Source organism: Clytia hemisphaerica, unplaced genomic scaffold, assembly GCF_902728285.1.
Source record: "Clytia hemisphaerica strain Z4C2 unplaced genomic scaffold, Clytia hemisphaerica genome assembly, whole genome shotgun sequence".
Taxonomy (NCBI): Eukaryota; Metazoa; Cnidaria; class Hydrozoa; order Leptothecata; family Clytiidae; genus Clytia; species Clytia hemisphaerica.
In genome coordinates this window covers 206,748-233,147 of record NW_027104590.1, presented here as the reverse complement: position 1 = coordinate 233,147, position 26,400 = coordinate 206,748, and the positions used below count along the sequence as shown (strand labels likewise).

The following is a 26,400-nucleotide window of genomic DNA, read 5'->3' as shown; positions in this document are numbered from 1 at the left end:
AACGAGTTTTCAGCAAATTAAGTGGTAACAATAGGGTAAAAATTCTAAACTGCCTCAATTGTATCCATAAAATAAGAAAAGGAAACGCAGATTTTGAAAAGTAATGAGAATAAAAGTGTACTACCAGTGTGGATACCCCTTAAGACCACATACCCCTTAACCTCTACTAAGTTGGATTTTGGGCTCTCTTCAGGGCCCGCGCCACCGTGGGGCCCCACTTTTTTGCAAAGCAAAAAAAGGTTTTTCATGTTTTATTAAATAAATATTTATTATCTTTCGGAAAATCAGAACAAAAAGGAAACTGTTTTAGCCAAATAAGGCAGGTCAAATCGAAAATTTTCCGGTCTTAACCAACAAACTTAATTTAACATTGTATAATTTACTTTTTTACTACCCCTTATAAATGTACTTTTATAAAATACCTAATTTCAAGAATTTCAATCATCACAAAGTGTCGTAAAATTCGAATTTATTCAAAATTTTATCAAAAATCCCTACAAAAATTGCACAAGTCAGAATTGTTTGCAATATTTTGTTGCAAAAAGTAGAAATTTACACACCAAAAATCAATGTTTTTCCTCAGTAGAAGCTAAAAAGACATCAAGGGAAATTTAGTGTACTTACTGAATCTAAAATCCATCACCATCAAGCAAGTTTTGTTAGGGTATTTTTTCATCTAAAACTAAGGAAAAAACAACAAAAATTTTATTCGATTTTGCCCATTTTCAATTAAACTGCTAAGAAGTTTGAAGTTCGTTCCATGTAAAACTATGCTATAGGTTGTCATGAAAAACCTTCCAGCTATCCATAAAAATTATGTTTGCCACACAAAAAAATTCATTCAACTTAAAAATCAAAAATGAAAAATACACTTTCTCATACAATTTTTCAGCTATCTTTGAAGGATGTGCCAAAAAGATCCAATGAAAACCAAAGCTAGGCTAGTCACTATCAACCTTATATCAACCCAAACCACTTTATTTTGAGTAAGGCAAACTAGCTAAAAATGAAAAGGTCCCATTTCAAATCACATTTCAGCATGTCTTTTTCCGCCGTCTTTTTCTCGAAAGGTAAAGCATTTCTCAGCATTTCTCAGCAGATAATTTATTTTCTTGTCAGTTGAAACCACAAAAGATCGTGACTTGCTTTTCAGTTGTTTATAATAGTGGGAAATCAGACAGTTTTGCTTAAACTGTTATTATACTGCACATAACGCCATTTTTTCGCAGCACCTTCTTCGCTAAGTTGTGTTGGCTAGCCTGGCGACTTCAGAGGGCGCCGAATTCAATAGACAGCACCGATTCCTATCCTCTTTTCCCAAATCTCTAAGTGTTTCAGGCCTGGCTGAGTGCGAAATCCCGTGCAAAATACTAACAGTCTCTAATGTTAATTTTATCGTGTAATATTTCGAATTTTCTGAAAAACTTTGAATTACTGAGATGGTATGTTGATATATGTTTATACTTTCCAGAGTTACCCAGTTTTTAGAGGTTAATTTCCAATCTTGTTTGACTTTTGACGGTTTTACTGTAAAAAGTCCAAAAAAGGAGATTTTCGAAAAAAAAATTTGAAAAAAAAAGGAAGAAGAAAATTAGTCATGTTAAAAATGACATTTTGATGTTTTTCTTTTTTTTAGACTCAAGAGAAATGTGTAAGGATTGAACCTTAAGCTTTCCCAGGTTTTAAAGTACAAACATGGCTCATTAAGGCAAAACCTCCGTTTCGGGGGCCGTTTCCGTTTTGGGAGCCATATACTGTAGGGGGCTGAAATATAATTTGAAGCTCTACTACAGTGTCAAAACAATACTAAAAACATATATTTAGTTACTCACGTTAACTATAATTATGCTTTTGTGTGTTATTGTTGTGATGTTGGAGTTTTTACTGTACTGCCTCTCTCGCCAAGGGGCGGGGTTTGCGATTTCCGAAATACCGAATAATTTTGATAAAATTTCCGAGATTCCATGAAAATATACTTGCAATTCCGATACCGATTTTTTGGGTATTTTTCCTCGTTTTGACTGATTTTCCGAAATACCGAAGGAATTTTGCCCGATTTCCGAAATTCTGAAGAAAGGGTCGATTTCCGCAATTCCGAAATACCGTACGCCCCCCCCCCACCGCCAACAGTATAACGGAAAACTTAAGGTTCGTCAAAAAGCTCTTAGTATTAGATTTCGAAATTTTCTAACCCCTCCCCCCCGTTTATTTGGCACCTAAGAGTAAACACGTAAACAGCAAGTGATTTAAAGAATTTGCCTGTTCTTGAAATTATTTGAAACTTCCTAAAACGGATAGTTTCCTTATACTTTTTCAAAGCATTCAGACGTGGCTTTGAAGCACCTTCCAGCTTTCTTCAATTCCATGAATGTGTCTGATAACAGCTTGCATTTCAACTTGAATTAAAATAATGTAGACAAAAAGGACGCCATGTTTTTTTGGGATGAAGAAATTTCCACTGCACGAGCAACCTTTCATTGTATTAAAATGCCTAGAATTTGAAATTGAAAAATCTGAGACCAAAGTCTGACGGTGAGGATGTATGATGTTGAAATTTCCAAAACGCTGTTACCAAGAATCTCATTTTACAAGTCGTAATGAAATCAATAAAATGTTTGATCGAATTCGTCTGAAAAGCTCTCAAAATACAATGTATTTGTATGTATTTCAATTCAGAAATGGGTTCGGCAACATCTTTTGTGACTGCTAGAAGCCTTGCAAATTTAATCCAAAATGGTAGAAAAAAGGTTACCATAACGTTTCATGTATGAGGTCGAATGGAATAGAATATGAATGAAGCATTTTTACTGCATTTTTACTGCATCTCAAACTTTCATTGCAATAAAAAATGTCTAAAAGTTGAAATCGAAAGATAAAAAAAGAAATATGAAACTTCCCTGACATCAATCGAAGTCTGACGATGCAGAAGTAGGTGTTAAAAATTCTAGAACGTTATTCCCAAGAATCTCATCTTCAAGGCGCCATGAAATCAATGAATGTTTAATAGAGTTTGTCTGTCGTTCCTCCACCTCTCGTAATTTCAAATAAATAGAATCAACGATTAACGAATTCTCGTTTAGTCTTTCAATAGAGCATCCTTTGAAGCGCTCACTCAAGTCTGTTTTTAAGTTGCGGAAAAACTCTTCGACCGTTTCGGAGGATGGGATTTTGATGGATGATGTGAAGCGTAGTAAATGTTCTTCCAAACCTGTACAAAGGATGAAATATAAATCAAACAACCACAACCTAATTACACCCTAACCAAACCCTAATATATTGCCTGCATGTCCTGATTTTATTCCAGGATCGAAAGATATATGTGTTTTTGGTTACTGTGAACTATTCATCGCAAATCTTTCTGGTGATTCAGACTAACGAATTAGCGATGCTCTTAGTTTTGAAAGTCTTACAATAGGCGAGTTCTCCCACCCCAGCGACTTGGGCGGTAGGGTGACTATGGCTTTTTTTCTTTGTGGCGTGATTGAAAATTATTTTAGTGTGACGCATGACAGGTAGCCTGTACTAGACGTCACCCGCGTTTTTTACGCAACTAACGTCTATTCCACTTTGCGACTTTTTCGAATGTTTTGAGCCCACGTTTTCGGGCTCTAAACATTCGATTTTTTGACGTCACTTTTAACTTTCGAAGCTTCTGTAGTATTAAAATAATCGAATTTGCGTAAAAGCACTTGAAAGGCTTCTATTTTTCGAAAATCGTCAAAGTGGAACTCACTAAGAAACGAGATGAACAAGTGATACTTTTATGGACCTACCTGGTTATCAAACTAATCAAAGAACATTGAAACAATGAAACACATAACACATAACAAGACATAACTGGTCAAAATACAAAAAAATAAAGAAAAATGAAAGCATATCTATTGGGAGAAACTATCAACACAATTGAAAAATACTTTTGAAAAAGAAATAAAAAAAGGTATTAAACGCTTTTCTTTATAAAAACAATCCACTATCAGAAAAATGCACAGCTTAATAAATAAGGTTTACAGAAAACTCAAACCATCGCACTCTACCGTGACATTTTCTCCTTTTAGAAATAATAATAATAATAAAAATAATAATTTGGCTAAGAAGAACATCGATTTTATGCTTATAAATAGTGATTCTTATAGATAAAGATTCGGTTTCAGTTCAGCCAAAAAAATAATAAGTGTTTTTAGAAAACTCAAACCATTGCGCTCTAAGGTGACATTTTCTTTGTTTAGAAAAAATATTAATGAAATAATAATTTGGCTAAGAACATTGATCCATGCTTATAAATAGTGATTCTTATAGATAAAGATTCGTTTTTCAGCCAAAAAAATAATAAGTGTTTTTAGAAAACTCAATCCCTCCACCGTGACATTTCCATCTTAAAAAAAAAACTAATAAAAATAATAATAATAATATGACTAAAAACATTGATCTATGCTTATTAATAGTGATTCTTATAGATAAACATGCGTTTTTTGAGCCAACAAAATTTTTTTGCAAAAACTTGCTTGAGCCATCTTTTACCTATGATGGTACCCTACTTTCATGCAAAAAATCAGAAAAAATTAATGATCCAATTTTCCACAAAGTCCAAAAAACCGGTTTTTTAGCCGTTTTTTGGCCCAAATTCACCCCCAAAATTTTTCGAAAATCGGGCTCCGTCACATTTTGGCCAACACCATTTTGCACCTTTGTACCAAAAATCAAAAGATTCCTATGATTCAATCCTGAGAAAAGTTGGTAACAGACGAACGGACAAACGGACGGACGAACGAACGAACGAACACAGGTTAATTTATAGGACCTCCACCCCACCGGGGTAGGTCCAAAAATCCCGGTTTTTAGTGAGGTGCTCGCTACGTGACAGGGGGAAAAGAGTCGCGATGGCGTATGGCTATTTTTTATTGACTTTGCGTGATGAAAAGATTTTAGCTATTTCGTGATCGTAATAGCGTAATGAGGGGGTAGCGCTGAGGGGAGGGGACTCATAGACTCCTCCCAGGTGAGAAAGTCTTATTTTCCCGTTCAAGTATTCATTAAACTGTTGTTGTAGTGGAAAATCGAAAAATGAAGTGAAAGTTCTAAAAGATACCTTTCCTAGAATATACAAACAAAATACAGTTGAGTCGCCGTAACTCGAACACGCACGGGGAGCACACATTGGTTCGAAGGAAAGATACGGCGCTAGAGGTCTAAAGTTGCGTTCAAGGCGAGCATGTACCATAAGCTTACCTAGTTCTTGCGTTGCTTGATCTTTAGCGATGATTTTCAAATCCATATTTTTCATCAACAACATTCCATCCACGGGTATTTCATTGTTAGCTTTGATGGTTCGATGTCTTTTCGATTGTGATTCGCCATGCTCTTTTGCCGTTTTCCTCTTCAGGAAGTCTTTGAGAAAATAAAGAAAATAAAGAAAGTTTCAAAGGACTGGCTCTTGTAATCCGGGATCGTTACTAGAATTAAGTGTAAGTATTTGAATTTCATTTACCTTTATCGGTAGAGAATTCGTCGGTAAAAAATAACGAAAAAATTGCTTGGTGATGAAATCTTTTACCGATAGATTGTTAAAGCCGGCGAACATTTTAATAGATGATTAATATTTGCGGACAAATATGTTTTACCAAATGATTTTTAGTTACCTTGAGCCATTTTCGTTGAATACTTAATAGTTTGGAGTTTGTGCTAATCACAACAACAGATTGTCAAAAATATCAAAGGAAATGCTATAATTGCAAAGTTTATTGGTGTTTTTCTAAAAAAGGACGTTAGCCTGTCAAATTTTAGCTGTCAAAAAAAAATTGTCGAAAAAAAACGGTGAAAAGTGATAAATTTTAGGGCAAAAGATTCTAACTTTACGAAAGATTTTTAAAAAGCTAATACCAAGAATCCCTTGATAATTTCGCGAAATTTCACTAATCCAAAGATTTTTCGAGGATTTCCAAGGCCATTTCCGAATATCAACCAATTTTACAAAGATTTATAACCTTATTTTACAAGAATGCATAATTGCTAAAAATTACAATCTCTTTGGGGTTAAACCAGGAAAATTAAACTCATTACCTTTGGCAATATTGACAGTAATCTTCTGCTGTACAGGAATGACCGCCGTTTCACCGTTGGCCGGCATGTAGCATTGAACTTGGAATTCCTCTTTAATCTTTGAGCAAAGGAATTCCATTTTGCTTCCTTCACCGTGAACCAACATCACGTTCTTGGGTTCACATTGTCGAATCAATTGCATGATACCTTGTAGAAAAGAAAAAGTAATCAAAGTGTTGAAACCAATCGCCTCCATTTTTTAAAAACAATCCCTTTAAACTCTACCAAAAAAGAACTTAACTAGTGGAGGCACTAGATTAAAGGAACGTTCATCATTAAAGTTATTTTTCTAAAACTAAACTCGAAATAAGAACAACAAATCTTCTATTCATAGCACTTTCATAAAATAATGAATCTAAAACTAGCGCAATAGAAAAAACCTCTCGAATTCAGAGAAAGCTTAAAAAATTCAAAGATGCGGAGATATTTTGTAATAGTCTTTAGATGACCAACTTTTAAAGTCTTGGGAAAAAAATTACCTGAAGCATCTGCGTGTGCACTGAAGGATAAATATTCCACTGAGATATTGACATCAATAACTGTCTTCTTGTCTAGCTCAATTTTCTTCTGTCCGGTCAAAACTTTATGTCCGACCGTACCAACTACACAGTAGCCAGGCATAATCAGCATATTATTTTCGTCAGGCGCCCACTTCTTAAAAATCTGTAATGACAGTCCAGCATGAAGCATACCCGGGGTCGCAAATACAACCATCGGCCCCGGGTTTTCAATATAACTTCGATCAAATGCTTTAATATGTTTGAAATCGAATAAGTTTCTTTGGACGAATGTGTTTCGGATTTTCTGGTTTGTCCACGAGATGAATAGCTTGTAGTAATGGTTCGCTTTTTCGGTTAACCCGGTCGAAAAGTAGATAGGGACTTTGATGTTCATTCGGTCCCAGAACGTCTCCAAGAGAATGCATAACTCTTGAGCACGACCCAACGCGAATACTGGGATCAACACCTGAAGGAATAAATTGTTTGAAATGAAATGTTATTTTATGTAAATGTTGGTGATACTCGGTCAAGGAAGGAGAAAGAACCGTACAAAATACATAATACTTAGATCAAAACCTGGAAGAAGAAATTTCAGATAGATAATATTTTTGTAAACGTTGGTAACATCACGGAAAATACGCAATCCCACAGACAAAAATTCGGCTTTGGTAAGTTTTGCATGCAGCATCTTTAAGGAAACAATTATAGTGGGGGGGACCCTTGGGATCTGTAGCATTTCTCGTGGTACGTAACCGTATTTGATTGGTTCGAAAGCTAGTATGATTTTGATAACCTATTTTATTGATGGGGCCAAATGGGCTTATACCTATTTTACAATTTAAACCTTAATCTTGCTCAAGACTCATTAATTTTTTTAAGAAACGTCGTCGAGCGTTTTCAATGTTTTATACATATCTTTTTTACTTATTTGTTTTTACGCTCGATTCTCAAACTTTTGGCTTTCCACACATTCTAATGACGAGGCTGTCATCCACAAAAAACACGACAGTTTCAACAGTAATTAGTGAAAAATTCACCTAAATCATTGAAATATTATTATAAGCTTCATATTTAGAATTGTAATTTCTCTTTCCTAGTACACGTTTTTTTATAAGAACAAACTATATAAGAACATAAAGTCTCGATTTCCATACCATTATATAACGGTAACTTTGCCACAAAGCCGAAAAAGAGTAAGTTTGCCATAAAAAACCGCGCACGAGATAGTTTTTATAATTCTTCCTCTCTCTTGGAGCGCGTCTCTTTTTTGTTAGAATATTCTAGTACATTTCGTAGCATTTTAATTAAATTATTAGTCATTCGATCAGACTCAAGAAACAGAAAGCTTCGATGGCTAAAACGTTAAGAACAAGTTGTTAAGAAATTTCAAGGCTCTTTGACACTTCAACACCTCTTTCCAAGGAAAATGGCCACACAATTTTACAGAAAATTTCAGTGAAGTTGATTTTACTTTATACGCTTGATGAAAATTATACATTTCTTTGTTCAAAGATGATTTATGACGATTTTCAGGCCTTACGTTAATTTTTCATTGCCTCACTACTTTTTGATACCTTATCGCCCTTTTTATTGCCGCCCTTATTGGCGTATTTTGGGCTCGTGGGTAATGAGGGCCGGTGTTGTTAACGGGCCGGCGTAAAAAGGGCCAAAATTTCCGCAAGTTTACTCCTAAAAAGCGGCGTTAATTTTTGACCATTTTTCTCAATTTAAAGGATTTTAGGCATGATTAAAGGATGAAAGCTATCCATTTTTTTACTCTTTATCCAAAACTTCACAAAAATCAATGATTTTCAATGGAATTTTTAACAGTTTAATACTGAAAGATGACATTTTAATGTAAATTTTAGTTAATACTTACGGTTTTGAAGTTTGAATAGCGATTTTTACAAATTTTGGCGTTATTTACGGCCCTAATTGGCGTAAGCCCAAAATTAGGCTGCGGCGGAATAAGGGCCGGCGTTAAAAGGGCCGATAAGGTAGTTAAATTTCCCCGTATGGAACAATAACCAAAATACACTTTGCTTTTCTCATTGAAATATTATTATAAGCTATTTGATAGATTCTAGCTTTTTCCAGTTAAGCCATTTTTAAGGCCAAAAAGACTCTTTCAATCGTCAATAATGCAGAAAAGAGCCGACTTAATTATCTTTTGTACTGCAAAACCTTAAGATTTTTAGTACACGTGTTTTCGCAAAAACATAAAGAAACTGCAGAGCTTGTAAGATATAGTAGGATTCATGATATGCACCACTGCAATGACTTCACGAAATTATGCAACTTTTCTGTTTTTGTTCCACCCAATACGTCACTTTTTCTATTGTTTAAAGTGACGTATTGGGTGGAAAATTTTAAAAGTTCTCAGAAGACTCTCCAGTGGTGCATATCACGAATTGGTTGAATAATAAAGATGGTACGAATTGATGATTTTATATTTTGCTAAAAAGGTTTAACAACTCGAGATGGTTCAGTTAACACTGCGAAAGATTCCCCCTCCTTTAGTAAGTAAGTATGTCTGTGACCGCATGTGGAGGCGACCCGAAGGCTCCTCTTTCGATAGCTCTCTACCCGAAGGTAGGGGAGGGCGCCACTCTTTCTCCCTGGATTGCTCCACTTACCCTTGATCTTTCTCTTAATTGCTGAGCATCAAGCAGAGAGGCATCAAGTACCATTTTGGAAATCTTTGGTATGACCCGGCTGGGGGTTGAACCCACAACCTTACGCACAGTAGCCGGATTGCTCTACGACTGCACTACGGTCGCCTCCTTGAACTCCCTTTTATACATCTCGCTCAAACTTTAACCTCACTTTAAAAGTGTCTGCTTTAAAATATAGACGTTTTGACGACTTTTTTGACGTCAATTAGCTGTTTCTGTGAACAACCCAAAAAGTAGTGATCTTGCGAGAATGTTCATAACTTTAAATTCATTTGAATTAACCCTGACAAATTTTGAGAAAAGTTTGGAAATGAGATGCACGATTCTGACAAAAAGATCTGTAGTAGTTTAGCTCAATCGAAAAATGTACGTCAAAAATTGGATGACAGGGGCGTTTTTTAAGCACACCCGGTATCTCATATCAGGACGGTGTCTGCCTATTGTTATAAAGTGCTGAATAAACAAAAAATAGCTTTCATTTTCCTCTTTCTGAACAATCTTGCTCCACATCCGTGTCAATAGACTTTTTCATAAATTACGTCACCAATCACCACTTGCCTCGTTTTGAAATTATTGCTATGGTGATTAACTCCCAACGGATCTTATTAAAACTACTTTCTATTCATAAGAAAATCATTTAATGTCTCAAGGGACATAATCACAATGGTAATTGTTTGAATAAGAGGCAAGCGGTGTTCGTGACGTAATTTATGAAAAAGTCCTGAGACATTCAAAGATCTCATGAACCATTAGATCATTAGGAAAGCTATTAACTAGCGAAAGAAAGAACGAATGAATGGGGTTAAAATGGGTTAAATTAAAGGACGTCGTCATCATCAAAATTAACTAAAGTACAATAGTACGTAAAATTATTCTCAAAATTAAAAAAAAATTACCGGTAAAATTTATTCATTATATTATAGTTCTCTGATATTTTTTCGATCTCCGTCACATTTTTTTACATGATAAAAAGGAGGCAAGCTGGTAGTGGTAACAGACAGACGAAACCAGCGGACGGACAATTTAAATCTATGACATCCGCGGACGGTTCCAAATGATTTAAATACTCTGCAAATTTGACTTTATTAAAATTTTAATAGTTTTCTATGGAAATCGTGTGTAACAAAACTCTCATCGAAAATCCAAATTGATTTTTTTAAAGAAAATACACTTTTAAAAAATTTCATGAAAATTGGCCAAAAAATTAAAAGAATGATGCTTTTTGGAAAATCTCATTCAGCATTTTTTTTGAACCACTAAAATCATTTTGATTTCATTATAATGTCAATTTACCCCCATTATATTCCCTCCTTAACAAAGTTTTTACGACACTAAATCCCATTTCAAATAAATTGTAAAATAATTTAGAATTGATTTTCAAAAAAAAAGGGTTCAAGGAAAATATCAATTTTGAAATGAATTTACACTTCTTAAAAAAAAAGTGTTTGTTGTAATATCCAAAAGAAGTGGCTCACATTTCTTTACAGTCTGAAGAACAAATTAATTGAATGCAGCTACAGTAAGTCAAGTTTTTTGGTGATTTAATAATGGTTTTTGGTCAAAAAAATCCACCAAATTAAATCCTCGACAAATTCAATAATTGCATCCATCCGCCAAATGAAATTGTATCTGAAAACACTCTTTTGTTACAAAAATTTCCTTCCTTAGGTAGCTGGACAGAGCTGGAGGTAGTTGTATTATCATATCAACTAACCTGGCATTTCAATTAGACGTGTTATGCTTGCTATTGATGTTTTATATTGTCAACTTTCGTTTTAACAAAATTCCAGACATCAGCTGCGTATTTGGAACCAAGTCGTGCAAACTCAATTTTATCTTTTTTGGTTTTAAAATATTTATTTAAAGCCTCTAATTGTCGCTCTTTAAAATCATGCTCGCCCATGTTACGTACTTCCACTAGGCCTTCAATAAAGGGATATTTTTGAAGGTCCAGTCTATCTACAAAGAATTCAAACAGGACTTTGTAATCATGGTCGAAATTAGTCCATTTGTTGGTTTTATCGAACATTTTTCGAAGTGCGTCACGTCTTTCGTTCTCGTTTTTCTCCTTTAGTTCAGCTGGTTTTGGGTAGTATATAAAGTCCTTGGCTTCTGGGTAAAGCTGGACCTTGATGTACTTGACAGAACGATCTAAGACGACTTTACTAGCATGAGCGATGTCGAATAATCTGTCAACAAACCCTTCGTGTATTTCTGACGTCCAATTCCTACGAACGTTGTGACACCTTATAAAATCTTCGAATTCCTTTGTGCTTTTTTCTAAGCATTCTAGAACTTCTTCACTTGACATTAATTCTTCGATCCTAATCTTTTGGCTTTCGTACACCAATAATTGCTTCATAGAACCGTCTGGTAGCTGTTGAATGTGCTCATCCAAAACATTCATGGATATCTTGAAATTGATTCCACGCCTCCGTTTATCTTTAACAATCTCCAAACATAGTTCAGCTCTTTTTGAACATATCTAGATGATTTCCTCGCCTGCAAAGATTAATTGCTTTTTCTAAATAAAACAAAGCGCTTTCAAAATGACCGGTTTGCTCGTAAGCCCATGCTTTCGTTTGAAACATAGTTGTTGGATCTCCATTCTTATTTGTAACAACCTCTAACAATCTTTCTCTTGCTTTCTTAACGAAATCAAGCTCCCCGAATGCATCTTCTTTGCTTCCTTGACTGGATTTGATCAAAGTGTTCTTTAAGTAATATATTTCTCGCTCTGGCTCAAATTCCTTATAGCATTCTGAGAGTCTAAAGCATGTTTCAACGTCACTTCTCAAATCATGATGTCCTTTCTTAAGTTCCTCTGCAGCTCTTTCGTACCACTCTTTGCTTAAACTTTTGTGCTCCTCTGCTTTTTGTTGATGTCTTTTTACCTTTCGTTGATTTCCCCCTCTCTGGTGATTTTTTCCTCCATTCGAACTATTACTTTGTCCCAGCTCCTTGTAATATTTGTAAGCAGCTAGATGAATATAACCCAATTTAGTGATATCAAATGGCTTTGCATTTGCCGGGTCTGAGACTAGATCAGTGAAATATTTCAGGCTTTTATTTAAAAATAGTTCAGACTTTTTTTTGAGCCACTTGTTATGAAAATAATGATTTCCAAGACCACGCAGTGTTTTCTGTGAAGTTGGATTTCGTTCCAAACATATTTTGTATATTTCAACGCCTTTTGCAAGCTTCTCGGAAGTTTTAATGCGAGCTAACAAAACTGAAAGCTCTTCCAAGAGAATAATACCATTTTCTTCCATGTTTTTTACCAAGGGATCAGTTAAGTGGTCAACTTCTTCCAGTCCATTTTCGCCTCTTTCTTCCCACAGCAACCTGGCAAGTTTAACTTTAGCCATGTTATAAGATGTATCCAACTGTATAGCCTGTCTCAAAAGCATTTCAACTTCGTCATTTTCTGACTTGCTTCTACCGACGTCCCAATGTAGCTTCACTAGAGCTAAACCAAATAACCATTCAGCATTTTCTTCAATCTTTAAGGCTCGCTGGTAAAACTCTATTGCCTTTTCATGACAATGCATAAAGCTTGCAGTGAATCCTCTCATAGCTAAAACTTCGGGATGATTTTCTAAGTCGAACTCTTCGTCTGCTTTATTGTAACAATCGATGACAGTGTCAACGCGAAATCGAGAAGAATCATTTATTTTGCTCAAATGTATCATGCCACCATAAATAACTGCTAAATAACCATGTCTGGGATCAGGAGTGATGCTTTCTTCGTAAGCACGGAGGAAACTGTTTTCAGCATCGTCTAAGAACTGTCCTCCACCATTATCTGTTGTTTTGTAAAGTTGCGTGTATAAATATCCTTTGAGTGCGTAAAGCTGTGGCAGGTTTCGTTGGCTTTGCGACCCTTTAGACTTTTCATAATCCTGTGATTCTAACTCACATTCGATTTTTTTGATTCGGTCACGAAGATATCTTTTCGGTTTATCACGGGGTATAAAGTCCCACGTAAAATGGCATTGAAATTTTGACAAGTCGATAGTATTTTGATTCATGTTTCAGAATATTCTGAATCTAAACAAAACAATAAATAAAAAAAGTTAATGCTATCCTTTGTATTATATTTTTCCTTTTTCTTAATATAAATTTAACCAAATATTCTGAAACCTTTAATCACTATGAAAAAGGGTCAATCAATTACAAAATACGAATTAAATTTTTTTTGTTATTATATGATTCATTTTACTGGGAAATTGAACAGCATAAATATTTATGACCCAAGTGGATTGAATACCAAATGGCCGTAGAAAAAGAAAATTTTGTTTTCTCTCTTTACAATTTCACATTAAGTTTTCATAATTTTGGATAATCGTCATCATAGACTATGAATTATTGATAAAAAGAAAGCCATCCAATAAAAATTATATATCAATTTTTGATAAATAACGAGATTGCTCACGGGAATTTTTGACCCGCAGCATTCCGCGCGATCGTGTTTAATCGTCCGCTCGTGTACGCTCTGTGAATTCTCTCTGCTGTATATGGGTACTGTATATGCAAGAAAAAGCTCCTCTCTTCAGTCTTTTGAGACTTTAAGGAGATTGGAGAGTGTCCTAACCCCCCAGATGGAAATTCTAATTTTACAGGCACTAGCACGTTTGCTACATACCCAATAAAGAGTACTGAAAATCCCCTAAAAATCTCTATTAGTGATCGGCTCCCAAAACTTTCAACTAAAAAAAAATGCATAAAAATCGACTTCCATCTTTTTTTATTATCTTACAAACACTTTTTTCAGAATCACAAGTGAAAAAAAGTAGCAAAACTAACTGGAATATGATGCTAAAAAATGATGGACAGGTCTAAAAAATGATTGATAGGTGCGGGTTTGCTCACGCAGGTTAGAAATTCCCGTGAGCAATCTCGTTATTTATCAGAATGTCATATACTTTAAGTGCAGAAACTTCCGCGAGCAGAAACTTTCGCGTTTTTCGCGTTTTTGGCACGTTTTTTTACTGTAAATAAGAAATTCGCGAAAGATAATTTCGCGAAAAATGAAATTTTCCTAAAAATCGCGAAAGTTTTTTCCAAGTTTTAAAAGCCGAAAAATCAAACTAAAACGAGAACTCGGGGAGAGTATCTTCGATAGAAGAAAAAGATGAGATTTGAAATAATTTTTTATTCACTTTCTCTAGCCATTAGCGAAAGTTATTGCTACTAAAATTGAACATTGACAAAAAACCGCGAAAGTTTCTTCCGTAAATTTTCTTCAAAAAGTAAAAGTCGCAAAACTTAAATCCGCGAAATTTCGCGACTTTTCGGTCTCGTGAAAGTTTCTGCCCGCAAAAGTTTCTGCCCTAGTATCACTTTGGCAACCATTTATGCTATTTGCTTATATGGAACACCGTAGCTGCCTTATGCGATAAAATATATGATAGTGATGATTTATTCGATAAACTATTTCGATGCGATAAATTATGCGATAAACAATTCAATGCGATAAATTATTTGAAAAAATTTCGATTGTGCGATAAAAATATGCGATAAAGAATTCGATGCAATAAATAATTCGATATAAATTCCGATAAATAATAAATTATTTTTACAAAGCTGGCAATGTTGTCACGTGTCAGGTCATAGGTATCCCCATGGGCATCGATTCAGAGTCATTTTGGGGTAACTTATTTTTATAATAATACGAGCAAAGATATAAGATATATGAACCAGTTGATTGAACAAAATAAAGTGAAGGCTCGTCATTTTCATTCAACCAAACGATTCATTGATGATCTCTGTGCTGTAAATAATGGGAACATTGAATTTGTACATAAGATCTATTTAGATGAACTTGACCACAAAGTTGAACACTCGGAATCTCATGCTTCGTTTCTTAACCTTGACATTTCCATCAATGACTTGCCTTCTATGGTTGGTATCCCAAGTGCTTTCTCTAAGAGCTTTGATATTCAAAAATATTTTGGCCATCATTTAAGGTCCGCTAATGTCACCGGAATAGGAAAAATACAAATCTAGAGCCTGGTTTGAAACTCTTGTTAGACTTCTGTAGCGATGGAAACCCCTCATATTGCTGTAGTTCGTCATATTTTTGATATTATTATATACCTGTAGGCAAAAACAGTCATTGAATAATTCCTGATATACCACGGCTATTATACCACGGTAGAATTTTTTTCAAATTTTGCTTTCAAAGTTTGATTTTTTGTCGCTCTTGTTGTTCATCAAAGAAATTCATTAAAATAAATCTATTGTCGATTTCATGAACGAATTTCATGACTTAAAGTAATCAAGAAAATCATTAATAAAAAAATTCGAACGTTCGATTATGGGAGTGTTTTAAGTTTTAACGTTCGACATAATTAATGTTTTGTTTTTGCCTTTAGGTATATAATAAAACATATATTCAATAAGTTTTGGTTGGTTATTGGATTTATTAACCCACGGTGATGTATATTCATGGTAATATTACATCACCGAGGGTTAATAAATCTAAATAACCAACTTTTACCTATTGAATATCTGCTTATTATCGTGATTTACATAATTTAAGTGTCATTTTGTCAAAATTTTGGGGTTGACAATTTATATAAAATTCATTCATTCTTATTGGAATTCTGACAGTTTTTCTTGAGCATTTTTTACATATGATGATTCTTGAAAATCTCGAATGCCTTCTCTTAGCGCTTTGTCATTGATATCCAAAACCTTCTGCCAATATTCCCTTTCTTTCAAAGGTTTTCGTAAGTCACTATAGAACCATGCCAAACGGTGACACATCTCGATTTCTTCTTTAACTTCCAGTTGGCCTTGGTGAAAAAGTTCTTCTACTTTCTCGAAACAAATTTTCCATTCGGCTTTGTGATGTTGAGCTTTTACTCCATCTTTCTCCAAATAGAAGTTAGATGCATTCAAATGAACCACACCCAACATTGTGATGTCATACATTTTCGAATTTTCCAGGTCAGAAATAATTTGGCTAAAATACTTTACCGAATTCTTCAATTCAGATTCATTTCTCGAGCTTTTCCACTTGTGAAAGTAGGCATTTGCAAGGCAACGTAAAGCTTTCATTGATTCAGGATTCCGTCTTCGGCATTCTTTGGAAAGTCGTAATCCCTTATCAAGAAAGTTGTCCATCCTACTATATACAGATCCAATTTCTTCCAAAATATTTAACCCAATTCCATTATGGTCATTACTGGTTTGTATTGGATCCACAAGATCCTTGATCTGCATTACCAGCATCTGAGGGAGATGAGCCCCGTTCTGGTTACTTTTTTTATGCTGATCCAACAAACATCTGGCCAGTTTGATTCTCGCCATATCATATGTTGGATCCAATTTGATGGCTTGTTGTAAAAGATTTTGAATCCCCACATTATTGGTTGGTTTTGATCGCCAATAGTCCAATTGCAATTTTGCCAGAGCTAAGCCAAATAACCATTCAGCTTTTTCCATGGTTTCCAAGGCTCTCTGATACCACATTATTGCATCTTGAAGAAAATCTAAATGACCGGCAGTGAAACCTTTCATGGCCAACACTGACGGATGTTCATCGCCTGACAAACCCTGACTTATCAAATCATTGTAAGCCTCCTTATAATCTTCGACATTCTCGTTTGGTTGATATTGATGCAAATGAATAAAGTCAGCATAGATGACCAATCGATAGCCATTGGCTTCGTCTTCGTCTTCTTTCGAAATTGAATTACATTCTTTCAAAGCTTGATTGAGACAGGATTCAGCATTTTCCAATAAACGATCTTCATTTTCATCTTCATCTTCGTTTTTGTTGCGATACAACATGACGTTGAGGAAGGCTTGAAGCGATAAAAGTTGTGGATAGTTTCGTTTCTTTGATTTTCCTTCGTTTTGAGACTTGACTTCTTCTTCGATGGTGTAAATTCGGTCCCGTAAGAATCGATTTCTTCGTAAGCTTTGATTCGGGATTTGCCAAGTAAAATGACAACAATGAAACTCTGATAGTTCAGCCATTTCTAAAGGAAACAAAACGATTGAGTTTTAAAAACATAGAAAGAAAACTGGCAAATAATTATTAACTGATGATATTATAATGAAAAATAACTTCGTAACAACTTTCAGAAATTCAAAATTCTACTCTTGATCAGCTTTTCGGCAAGATTGTAGTTTTCCGAAACGTCACGTATTAACTTGAAGTTTCACAAATGGTGACAATTTTCTGAAGTGATGTCATCTAATCTTTAAAGGTTTTCTACGAGAATAAAAGGAGCTTATTTTAGGCAGTGTCTTCATGCTGAGTCAGATAAATTAAAGCTATATTTTTACGCAACGATATCGACTTGAATGATCGAATATTTTTTTATTCAATGTATTATCATTTTTTTCAAAAACCTTTTTCTATTCTTGTCGCATTTGTTTTTACTACATCAGCATCGTCGGACCTTTCAATCAAAACAAAACCTTTAACTCAACCTTAAAAGTAACGGAAATAAAAATGAAATAAAAATAATTACCTTCAGAAATCGTAATTGGAGTAATAGTTCAGCACAAAAAAATCTAAATTTTAGAGTGAGAAAATATATAATTTTTTTAGGGTATTTAATACTGTAAAAAGGGAAATATACGTAACAAACAAAAAATTATCTACCGTACCATACTGGTGATCGTATACAATCTCTAAATGGTTGCCATGGATACCAAACAAACAGTGTGAATTTCTCCGAATTCAATTGTCTTTTATAAATAATATATTAAAATCAACAACACAATAATTTAATTTCATAATATTCATCCGTGTCAAAATTCAATAAAATTCAAAAAGCTTGTAAATTAAAATTGACGAGTGAGCAAACGATGTCACTCTTATTTAAAAACAAAGACTTTTAAGTCAGAATTGTTAGCAAACACCCGTTCTTTTTTTATGCTTCCGTATAAAACATTACGTCATACATATCATGAATACCATTTACTTGACAGAATGACATCAACAAAATATAAATTTGGCTAAAGGAAATTTGCAATCCTTTGAATAATCGTGAATTCACCAGGTGAAATTCACTCGGAAATTCCTTATGAAAAGTTAGGGACTTTCCCCGTTGTTGAGAGATTGAATAGCTCTTAAATATTAACGAATTTCCCGCAGAGAATGATTCGGTCAAATACCGCAAAAGACCAGCACACCAGAAAATAGCGGTAAAATATTCATGATATGCACAATTGCAATGTCTTCTGACATTACATCATGGACCCAATAGCTGATTGGTTGTAAGCGACGTAAAATCAGTCGATACATCACTTTCAACCAATCAGCTGTTGGGTCTGTAGAAGACATTGCAATGGTGCATATCATGAATTAGGGTCTTTCCCATTTTTGATTAAAATTTTACATTAACTCTTTGCACGAAGTCCCCTTTAATATAATTAAACATAATTGAAGTACAAGTCAATCCTGAGGTACACCTTTTTATAAGAACATCCAAGTCTTTTACGAGGTCCCCCAGCGGGCCTTAAATTCACGCAATCACGCAAATGTTTTTCCCAAATTCACGCACCCACGCAATGTTTTTTCGCAACTCACGCAATTTTTGTTCACGCAATTTTTGTTCACGCAAAGCTTTCCAATTCACGCATTCACGCAAACCGCTGGGGGCCTTTCATCTCTTAACCTTTTGAGTATTAAGCCTAAAATAATTTCTTGAAATGTTCTTAACATCGAGTTTTTAACCTGTTTTTAATGCTCTTATGTTCTTATGTAGTTTGTTCTTACAAAAAAAACGCGTACGGGGTCTACCCGTACCACTAACCTTCTAGGCAATGATATAATTTTTTTACTGAAATTTCACAGAAATTCGAAGGTCAAATGTAAAACTTCCAGAAACAATGGCGTATGTAAAAGCCTTTTTTTTTTTAAATAAACGCAAACAGACGGATAAAAAGTTTTAAATTCTTCTTCGAAAAAATTTGAGTGGTAGAAATACAACACGCCCTACAGAAGTTACCGCTTTATTACCTTACCGCCCTCCATGACGTTTTCAACACGCCCCACAGAAATTATTGCTTTATTACCTTACCACCCTTTCATGATGGTTTCAACACGCCCCCCAAAAAAGCTTTCTTACTTTACCGCCCTTTCATGATGGTTTCAACACACCCTCAAAAAATGCTTTCTCACTTCACCGCCCTTCATGATGGTTTCAACACGCCCTCGAAAAATGCTTTTTTACGTTACTGCCCTCCATGATGGTTTCAACACGCCCTCAAAAAATGCTTTCTTACCTTACCGCCTTCCATGACAGTTTCAACACGCCCCACGGAAATTACTATTTTATTACTTTACCGCTCTCAATGACGGTTTCAACACGCCCCCCCCAAAAAAAAAGAATCTTTCTTACCTTATCGCCCTTCATGATGGTTTCAGCACGCCCTCGAAAAATGCTTTTTTTACCTTACCGCCTTTCATGACGGTTTCAACACGCCTCAAAAAAATGTATTCTTACCTTACCGCCCTTCAAAATGGTTTCGTGAACTTTTTTTAGGAAATCCATTTCGCGACACCTTTTCGAATCTCGTATAGTTGTGGCATATGTAGACTCTGTGATCAAAAGATCCGGTCGACATTTATCGATCCAAGCGGCTCCTAAATGCCTGTCCGGAGTCATGTTGTAATCACCTGAAGAAATGAAATGTATAAGAGAGCGTGTCAAATAGTGGAGAGCCGTTTATGAGAGTTTCTTGTTGATGGCTTTGGCTTGACTTTCAATAATTATCGAATAATGGAGCGTATCGATTAGTAGAATGTCGAATTAGAAATCGTCAACTGTATTTATTTTCATATATTGAAGCAGATAATTTTCTCTGGTTAATTCACAAAAAGAAGTGATAAAACTCTTCCGGCAAACTTTAAAAGTTAGCCTTACTGAACAATCATACCGATCATCCTTAAATATTAAAATATTTTAAAGGTTTTAATTTTTTAATAAGTGTTCCCGTTTCACATGTCTTGTATCAGTCCGGTGTCACTCTTATTCAAAAACAAGATCTTTGATGCAGAATTCCTTTCTGCGGTATGAAAAAAAACTTGAAGGTGGATAGTGCCTTAAGGCCGGTCTCCACTTTCGCGCAGCATGAGCGAAAACTTTTTGACGTTTTTGTAAGGTCATTGGTCGGTTGAAAAATGAAGCTATTCCATTGGTCGAAATTGACGTAACGGATGAAAAAAGTAGAACTTCCTACAATTTTTTTTTGTTCGCGCGAAACTTTTTTTATGACGTAATCTTTTCTTCAGGCAAAAAGGATTAAGAAAAAAACTGTTGCCCATTTCGCGCTTAAGTGGAGATTGGCCTTTAGGAAGCCCACTTAAAAGCCAAAAACGAACCGACTAAGACTTTGAAATTCAAAAACTCTACATACCGGTATAAACAAATGATTGGTCGCCAACGCGACAATGAAACATGGCTGCTCCGATCACGTGACCAGCATAATATGCTTTGATTTCTAACTCGTCGTCAACCTAGTGTGCATAAATTATCATAAATAAACATAAATTTACATCGTGTAAATATGAGCGTGGTCAACCAAAATTATTAGATTTTGACGGTTCTAAGAGAGATTTCTAAGCCCTACTAGGTTGGTATTCAAGTTGTATTTGCTAAATAATAAACTGAATATCAAGTTTGGAGAGGGTACTTTCAACAAAAAAAGGAATATTACATAGGGAAAGCATCTGACCACCGGAGAAATTTCTGTAACTTTAAGAAACCTGTCTTTCTAGGGAAGCTACAAAATCGACATCTGGAAAAACATTGCATGCACTGACATTCATAATTAGACTTAGCTATGTCCACCACCTTTGATCGAAGTATTTCTGAAAATGGTACTCGCAAAAAAGCCATCACAGTTTCAAAAATTACTTTCAAACGGCCCTATCACCACAAGTATTTGTTTCTGGCAAAAACGAAATCAATAGTAGGGGGGGGGCAAACCCTTAGGTTGCCTGACATCTTTTATGCGACTTTGAAATTTCGTGAAATTTCAAGGGTCAAGGGATTTTGCCTGTGACGTCAGTTTTTGAGTCCTAAAAAACTTTCCTAGGCCTTTTAGCAAATCTCACCCCCTCTTCATTCTTTGAAATGGACCAGGTTTGGTTGAGTGGTATAAAGATGTCACGGGTCCTAAGGGTCCCCCCCCCCTACTTCACTCGAGTAAATGATTAAAACAAACCTGCACCACTTGGTGTAAATTAACAGGTACAACTTTTTTCATGCAATCTTTAATATTCTGTGATGTGAAAAAATGTGAATCGCCTTTCCGCTCCACTTGAATCTTACGGAAATCTTCCAATAGGATTGGACATATGGCTTTGGTTGGGTGCGTCATGTAGATAGGGCCATCGTAACCACACATCTCAGTAAAATAAGGTAGCGCACCACAGTGATCTGTTGGAGAAATGAGAAATGTCGTTTCTAGAGGAGGTTTCAGAAAACATTCGACAATTTCTATACCGATGTCAAAGAAAGGGGTTGTCTGTACACAAACCCGATTCTACGGCTAATTTCAATATTCATTGCCCTAGAGGGTCTGTTGTCATTGTCTTTTCTCATTTGAAATTTTTCAAACCGACCGCTGCGATGGAGTGTTGGTGAGAGAGGGGAGACGATGAGAGAGGGGAGACGATGAGAGAGGGGAGACGATGAGAGAAGTGTTGCTATTTATAAATCATACCTCGTCGCAGAAGTGTCCGTACGTGATTTTTTTATCAAACAGGCGATGTGCACAGATTGTACTACGAAGCGATAAACGTAAGATACACAGAGTAAGAAAGGAGGCATTTGTTCTAATAGACGATATCGGCTTAACGTGAAAACTCAGATTTGATCCCCGAATATTGCCCACAATGCTTTGCCCGGAAAAAAGTTCACGGTGAATTTTTTTCCGCACAAAGCATTGTGGGCAATATTCGGGGATCAAATCTGAGTTTTCACGTTAAGCCGGTATCGTCTATTATTACGATATGAGAATTTTTAATGAATGAAACTTACCCAAATGAAAATGTGAGATGATAAGACAGTCTATGTAAGGTGTGTACGGTCCACTTTTCGCCAGGTAAGTGAAATCAGGGAATTTCCTGTTGTCTTGGTAACCCATATGCATCCCACAATCCAACATAATGTTTTTACCACCTAATGTGACCACAATGCAACTGCGGCCTACATCTTGCCCTGCTCCAAGTGGTACTGCTTTGATTTCTGCCATTGTTATTCCTTAAGTTATTTGTTTTGTTTGAGTCTTCTGGTAGCTTGACTTTTCTCGTGTTTTGTTGATTTTAGAAGCTTTTTTCTACATTATCTTCGGTGCTTAATTTATCATTTTTCGTCTTGCAAACAAAGTTCACTTTAATTTTTTTGCACTAAAAATAGAATAAAAGAAATATATTAGAAGGGCATATCAAAATATACATTGGCTCCTATTCCTCTTGATTGCGGTTTAAATAATCATGGACTAAATGCGTACAAGTTGGTCACTGAAAAATTATCCAGAAGACTTTATACATCGTTTGGGATTTGATATTTTCTGTCAACCTTTGGTAGATTATGGTCAAGACTCTTCTTTCCTTATACAAAACAGCGTGGCTCGTTTCTTAAAGACAAGAAATTATCATTGAAATTGTTTCCTTGATAAATTTCAAAATATGTCTTTCAGCTAGCCCCAATTTCGTCGATAAACCGTGCCTTTGGCAAGCGAGTTTATGTATGTTCTCTTTTGAGTGACTAAAGCAATTTGGAATAAAATCTGTAAAATCGAGAGCGGTTAAAATGCTGATTTACCGTTGTCCTTAGTCAATCACTCAGGACCCCTACAAACCATAAGATAACCTTTTCTGGTGCAGAAAAACACAGATTCATTAACTTGCTACTGCGTGTCCCTGCAATAGGCCATTCAATTTTATAATCATACAGGGAGGTGGACGAACAGAAATTTGTTTTGACTTGAAAAGATTCGTCCACCCCCCCCCCCATGTATGGAAATTTTTTGGAACAGCCCAATCTAGCACACCCCTTTCTGAAGTTTGTCATAATTGTAAAGATGACCACTTGCTACACAGGGGTATGCGTTTTTTAGATACTGGGCCAGAATCACCATGGATCAAGCTATATCCGCCATCTTTGATCGGGGATTTCAGAAAAGTGGAACCCTAATGGTAGCACTACTCCATGTGGGTCAATTTGTTATTCAATGAAATTTCAAAACGGAATTGTACGGTGAGTATTTACAATTAAAGCAAGACTTTTAATTGCATTTTATCGAATTGTATGTGAATAAACCATAATGGCTGTTAACTGTGAAAAATTGAAAGTTGCTTATAAAAAAGCAAATAGTAGCTATCATATATAGAAATTGTTAACAAAAAAAATCTTATTCCTAAGCTGAAAGAAAAATATAATTTAAATAATTCAAAAATATACAAAAAACATTGAAAAACCTTTTTTTTAAAGTGATAATCTAAATGACTTACTAATTGTAAAAAGCCAAAAACTTTATAATATTCTTATCAAAAATATCAGATACCTTAGTTATTAAAAATTATCCTTTCTAAAACAATAGTCAGCCTATGTATGAGAAGAATTTTAATTATATATAAATGAGCATAAAGCTCTAGAAGAATCCGAATTCAAGAAGAATCTTTCCCCTGAATCCTTCCAAAACAACAAGGCAACAAAAATTGCAGAATATTTGGTAATAATAACTAATTTAAAATTCTTCAATCCTCAATATACTCAATTTTTTCGTTTGAATTCGAACTATATTAATACAACCACCTTACTTCAAATAGGTGACATTTGTCTATGTCAAACATCAAAAAAAGTTACTTGGCACATCTTATCCAATAAGCGTTATCTAGTCCCTCACAATAAGCAGACACATTTATATCCAATAGCTGACAGGACAACAGCCGGTCAACAACACATGACTGGAATGAGAATGGACACTTGCAATTTGCTATCAATCCTCGATATAGAGTGAACCCTGATCTTACCAGTTTCCATTGGTTTAGAATCATTCGTCCGTGACCCAATGCAAGGAAATTTATTTTCCAATATTAACCAATACTGCTGATTCTCCACTTGATCAGAATGAAAACTTGGTACACGTCGCATCTACACATCACACACGTTATTACCTCCTCTTGTTTTACCATGGTCAATGCTTATACAGTAATTTCCTTAGATTCCTTGCCAAGCAATATGAGTACCTTGGAAACGAACTCTGTATCTTGGAGCAAGCTTTAATCCTTGATTTAATCCATTTTTCTCGTTGGGAAATAAGACCACGCTCACACGCTGCGGTTTCGTTTCGCTCCAAAACGAAATGAAATGAAGCCATTCTATTGGTTTAATTCAAGTTTTACGTCACTAATAGAATGGCTTCATTTTGGCAACTTTTACCTGCAAACATGGTCTCAAATTTTGGTGAATCTTCAATACTGGTAACGTGACCTCCTTACTACACTGTATCTTTGCACGAGCTTAACCTTCGATTTAATCCAAACCGAACCCTTTTTTATTTTCGAAAAAAAACTTTTTTTCAAATCGTTAATACTTGTAACGTAGTTTTTCATTTTCCGTTCGTAGTCGATCGATTTCCATCAGCAGATCACCGTTAATTGAAAACTGTTGCATCATTTGGCGTATTTGCTCCTAGAAACAAGGGCGAAGTAGAGCTTGATTGTTTCACGTAGAAATGGCAAGTTTTTAATGATAATACCCTATTGCCTGTATTATTACCCAACATCAATGGACATTTCAAATTCGTATGTCTGCACTAGACCCATGAGTTCGAATCCCAGCCGGGTCATACCAAAGATTCGTAAATGGTACTTGATACCTCTCTGCTTAATGCTAAGTACTACATGGATCAAGGGTAAATAGGGGAAAATGGCACCCGATCCTACCCTCAAGTAGACAGCTGAAGAAAAGTAAGCCCTTGACTATTGCGGTCACAAATTTACTAACTTTTTGTCAACTGTTTCATAGAAGATGACTAATCAAATATTTTAAATAATTTAAATAATTAACCAAACCTTTTGTATTTCCATTTGTCTCAACATTTCGACTTGTAAACTGACCATATCATTGTGAATAACCGCTCTGAAAAAAAATAACATGTGAGGCGAAAATAAAAAAAAGTAGTGTTTCCGGAAACCGGCCGGGTGGAAAATAAAAATTTTCTGACCCGGCCGCAGAAATATACACTATAAATATGGTTCATCATAAAGAAAATCAAGTTAACCGTTCAAGTTATCAAACGTCGTTTGGTTAGATATTTCCGCTTGTAAATAAAGTTTTGTTCGTTAGTAGTTGATATATTAGCATTCAGGGCATAGCTTCGGCCAGGTTTCTAGTTCCCCCCAACAAAGTAAGGTCCCCCCAACAATTTAGCTACCCCCAAAAAATTGCCTTGTGCTAGGTCCCCTAACACTTCAGTTATAAAAAAGCGTTTAGTCAGCAAGATAAGCTAAAACAAAAACATTGTTCTCTCGCCCCCGTAGAGTTAAGTCAATAAAAAATATATGCGAGTACAGTACTGATAAATGAAAACTAAATTTTACTTGTATTAACATTTATGTTTACAAATCTTTTGCTTTTTATATTTGATTTAATAGTAAGATAAGAGATCTTTTGAAATCAGCTGAACAGCCCCCAGAGTCTCAGTCAGATTATCTAGGCCCCCCTAACAATCTAGGTCCCCCCAAATATTTTGGTAATTTTAGCCCCCAGATTCTTTAAAGGCCAAAATATTTCTTAGCCCCCCCCCCCCAAAAAAAAAAAACAGTAAGGGGGGCTGAAGCTATGTCAGGGCTTCATACTGTTTGTACATAAAAGTTATCTTTAAAGTTCTATTTCAATTATCTTAAGTTATCAAAAATAGCAAATAAAAGTTTTTTCCAGCCGGCCGAATGAGAGCTTTTTTCCTTCACCCGCATTCCGGAAACACTACATTTTTTATTTTCGCCTAATCAAAAATAAATGTGTCTCGATAAGTCAAGGGCAGTCATATTGCCTGTCATCGGGATACCGAACTCAACTTACTAACAATTTTAATAATTACTTAGCGTATTAACAAAAAATTTTGCCTCGATAAGAAACAAACAATCT

General features: G+C 35.2%; 3 protein-coding genes across 3 annotated transcripts in view; all 3 read right to left on the bottom strand.

Annotated features, from left to right (window-relative positions):
* Positions 1-2,809: 2,809 nt before the first annotated feature.
* LOC136823614 (integrator complex subunit 11-like) lies at positions 2,810-22,656 on the bottom strand. Its single transcript, XM_067079794.1, has 8 exons — positions 22,285-22,656; positions 21,467-21,681; positions 20,657-20,756; positions 19,744-19,916; positions 6,576-7,062; positions 6,058-6,243; positions 5,227-5,385; positions 2,810-3,208 (listed from the first exon to the last, which is right to left on the bottom strand). Exons 1-8 carry the CDS (start codon positions 22,496-22,498, stop codon positions 2,904-2,906), a joined length of 1,839 nt encoding a protein of 612 aa, XP_066935895.1. The 5' UTR covers positions 22,499-22,656; the 3' UTR covers positions 2,810-2,903.
* On the bottom strand, positions 15,787-17,839 carry LOC136823615 (uncharacterized). The gene is made up of 2 exons (XM_067079795.1): positions 17,761-17,839; positions 15,787-17,262 (listed from the first exon to the last, which is right to left on the bottom strand). The coding sequence occupies exon 2, from the start codon at positions 17,258-17,260 to the stop codon at positions 15,869-15,871; it is 1,392 nt and encodes a 463-aa protein (XP_066935896.1). The 5' UTR covers positions 17,261-17,262; positions 17,761-17,839; the 3' UTR covers positions 15,787-15,868.
* An 885-nt stretch (positions 22,657-23,541) lies between the features above and the next one.
* LOC136823617 (protein NEDD1-like) overlaps positions 23,542-26,400 on the bottom strand; it is a 34,560-nt gene continuing 31,701 nt past the window's right edge. The window contains exons 15-16 of the mRNA XM_067079797.1: positions 25,326-25,392; positions 23,542-24,942 (exon numbers count right to left, since the gene is read on the bottom strand). Of these exons, the coding sequence (XP_066935898.1) occupies positions 24,838-24,942; positions 25,326-25,392 (172 nt within the window). The 3' untranslated portion in view covers positions 23,542-24,837. The remainder of the gene's footprint in view (positions 24,943-25,325; positions 25,393-26,400) is intronic.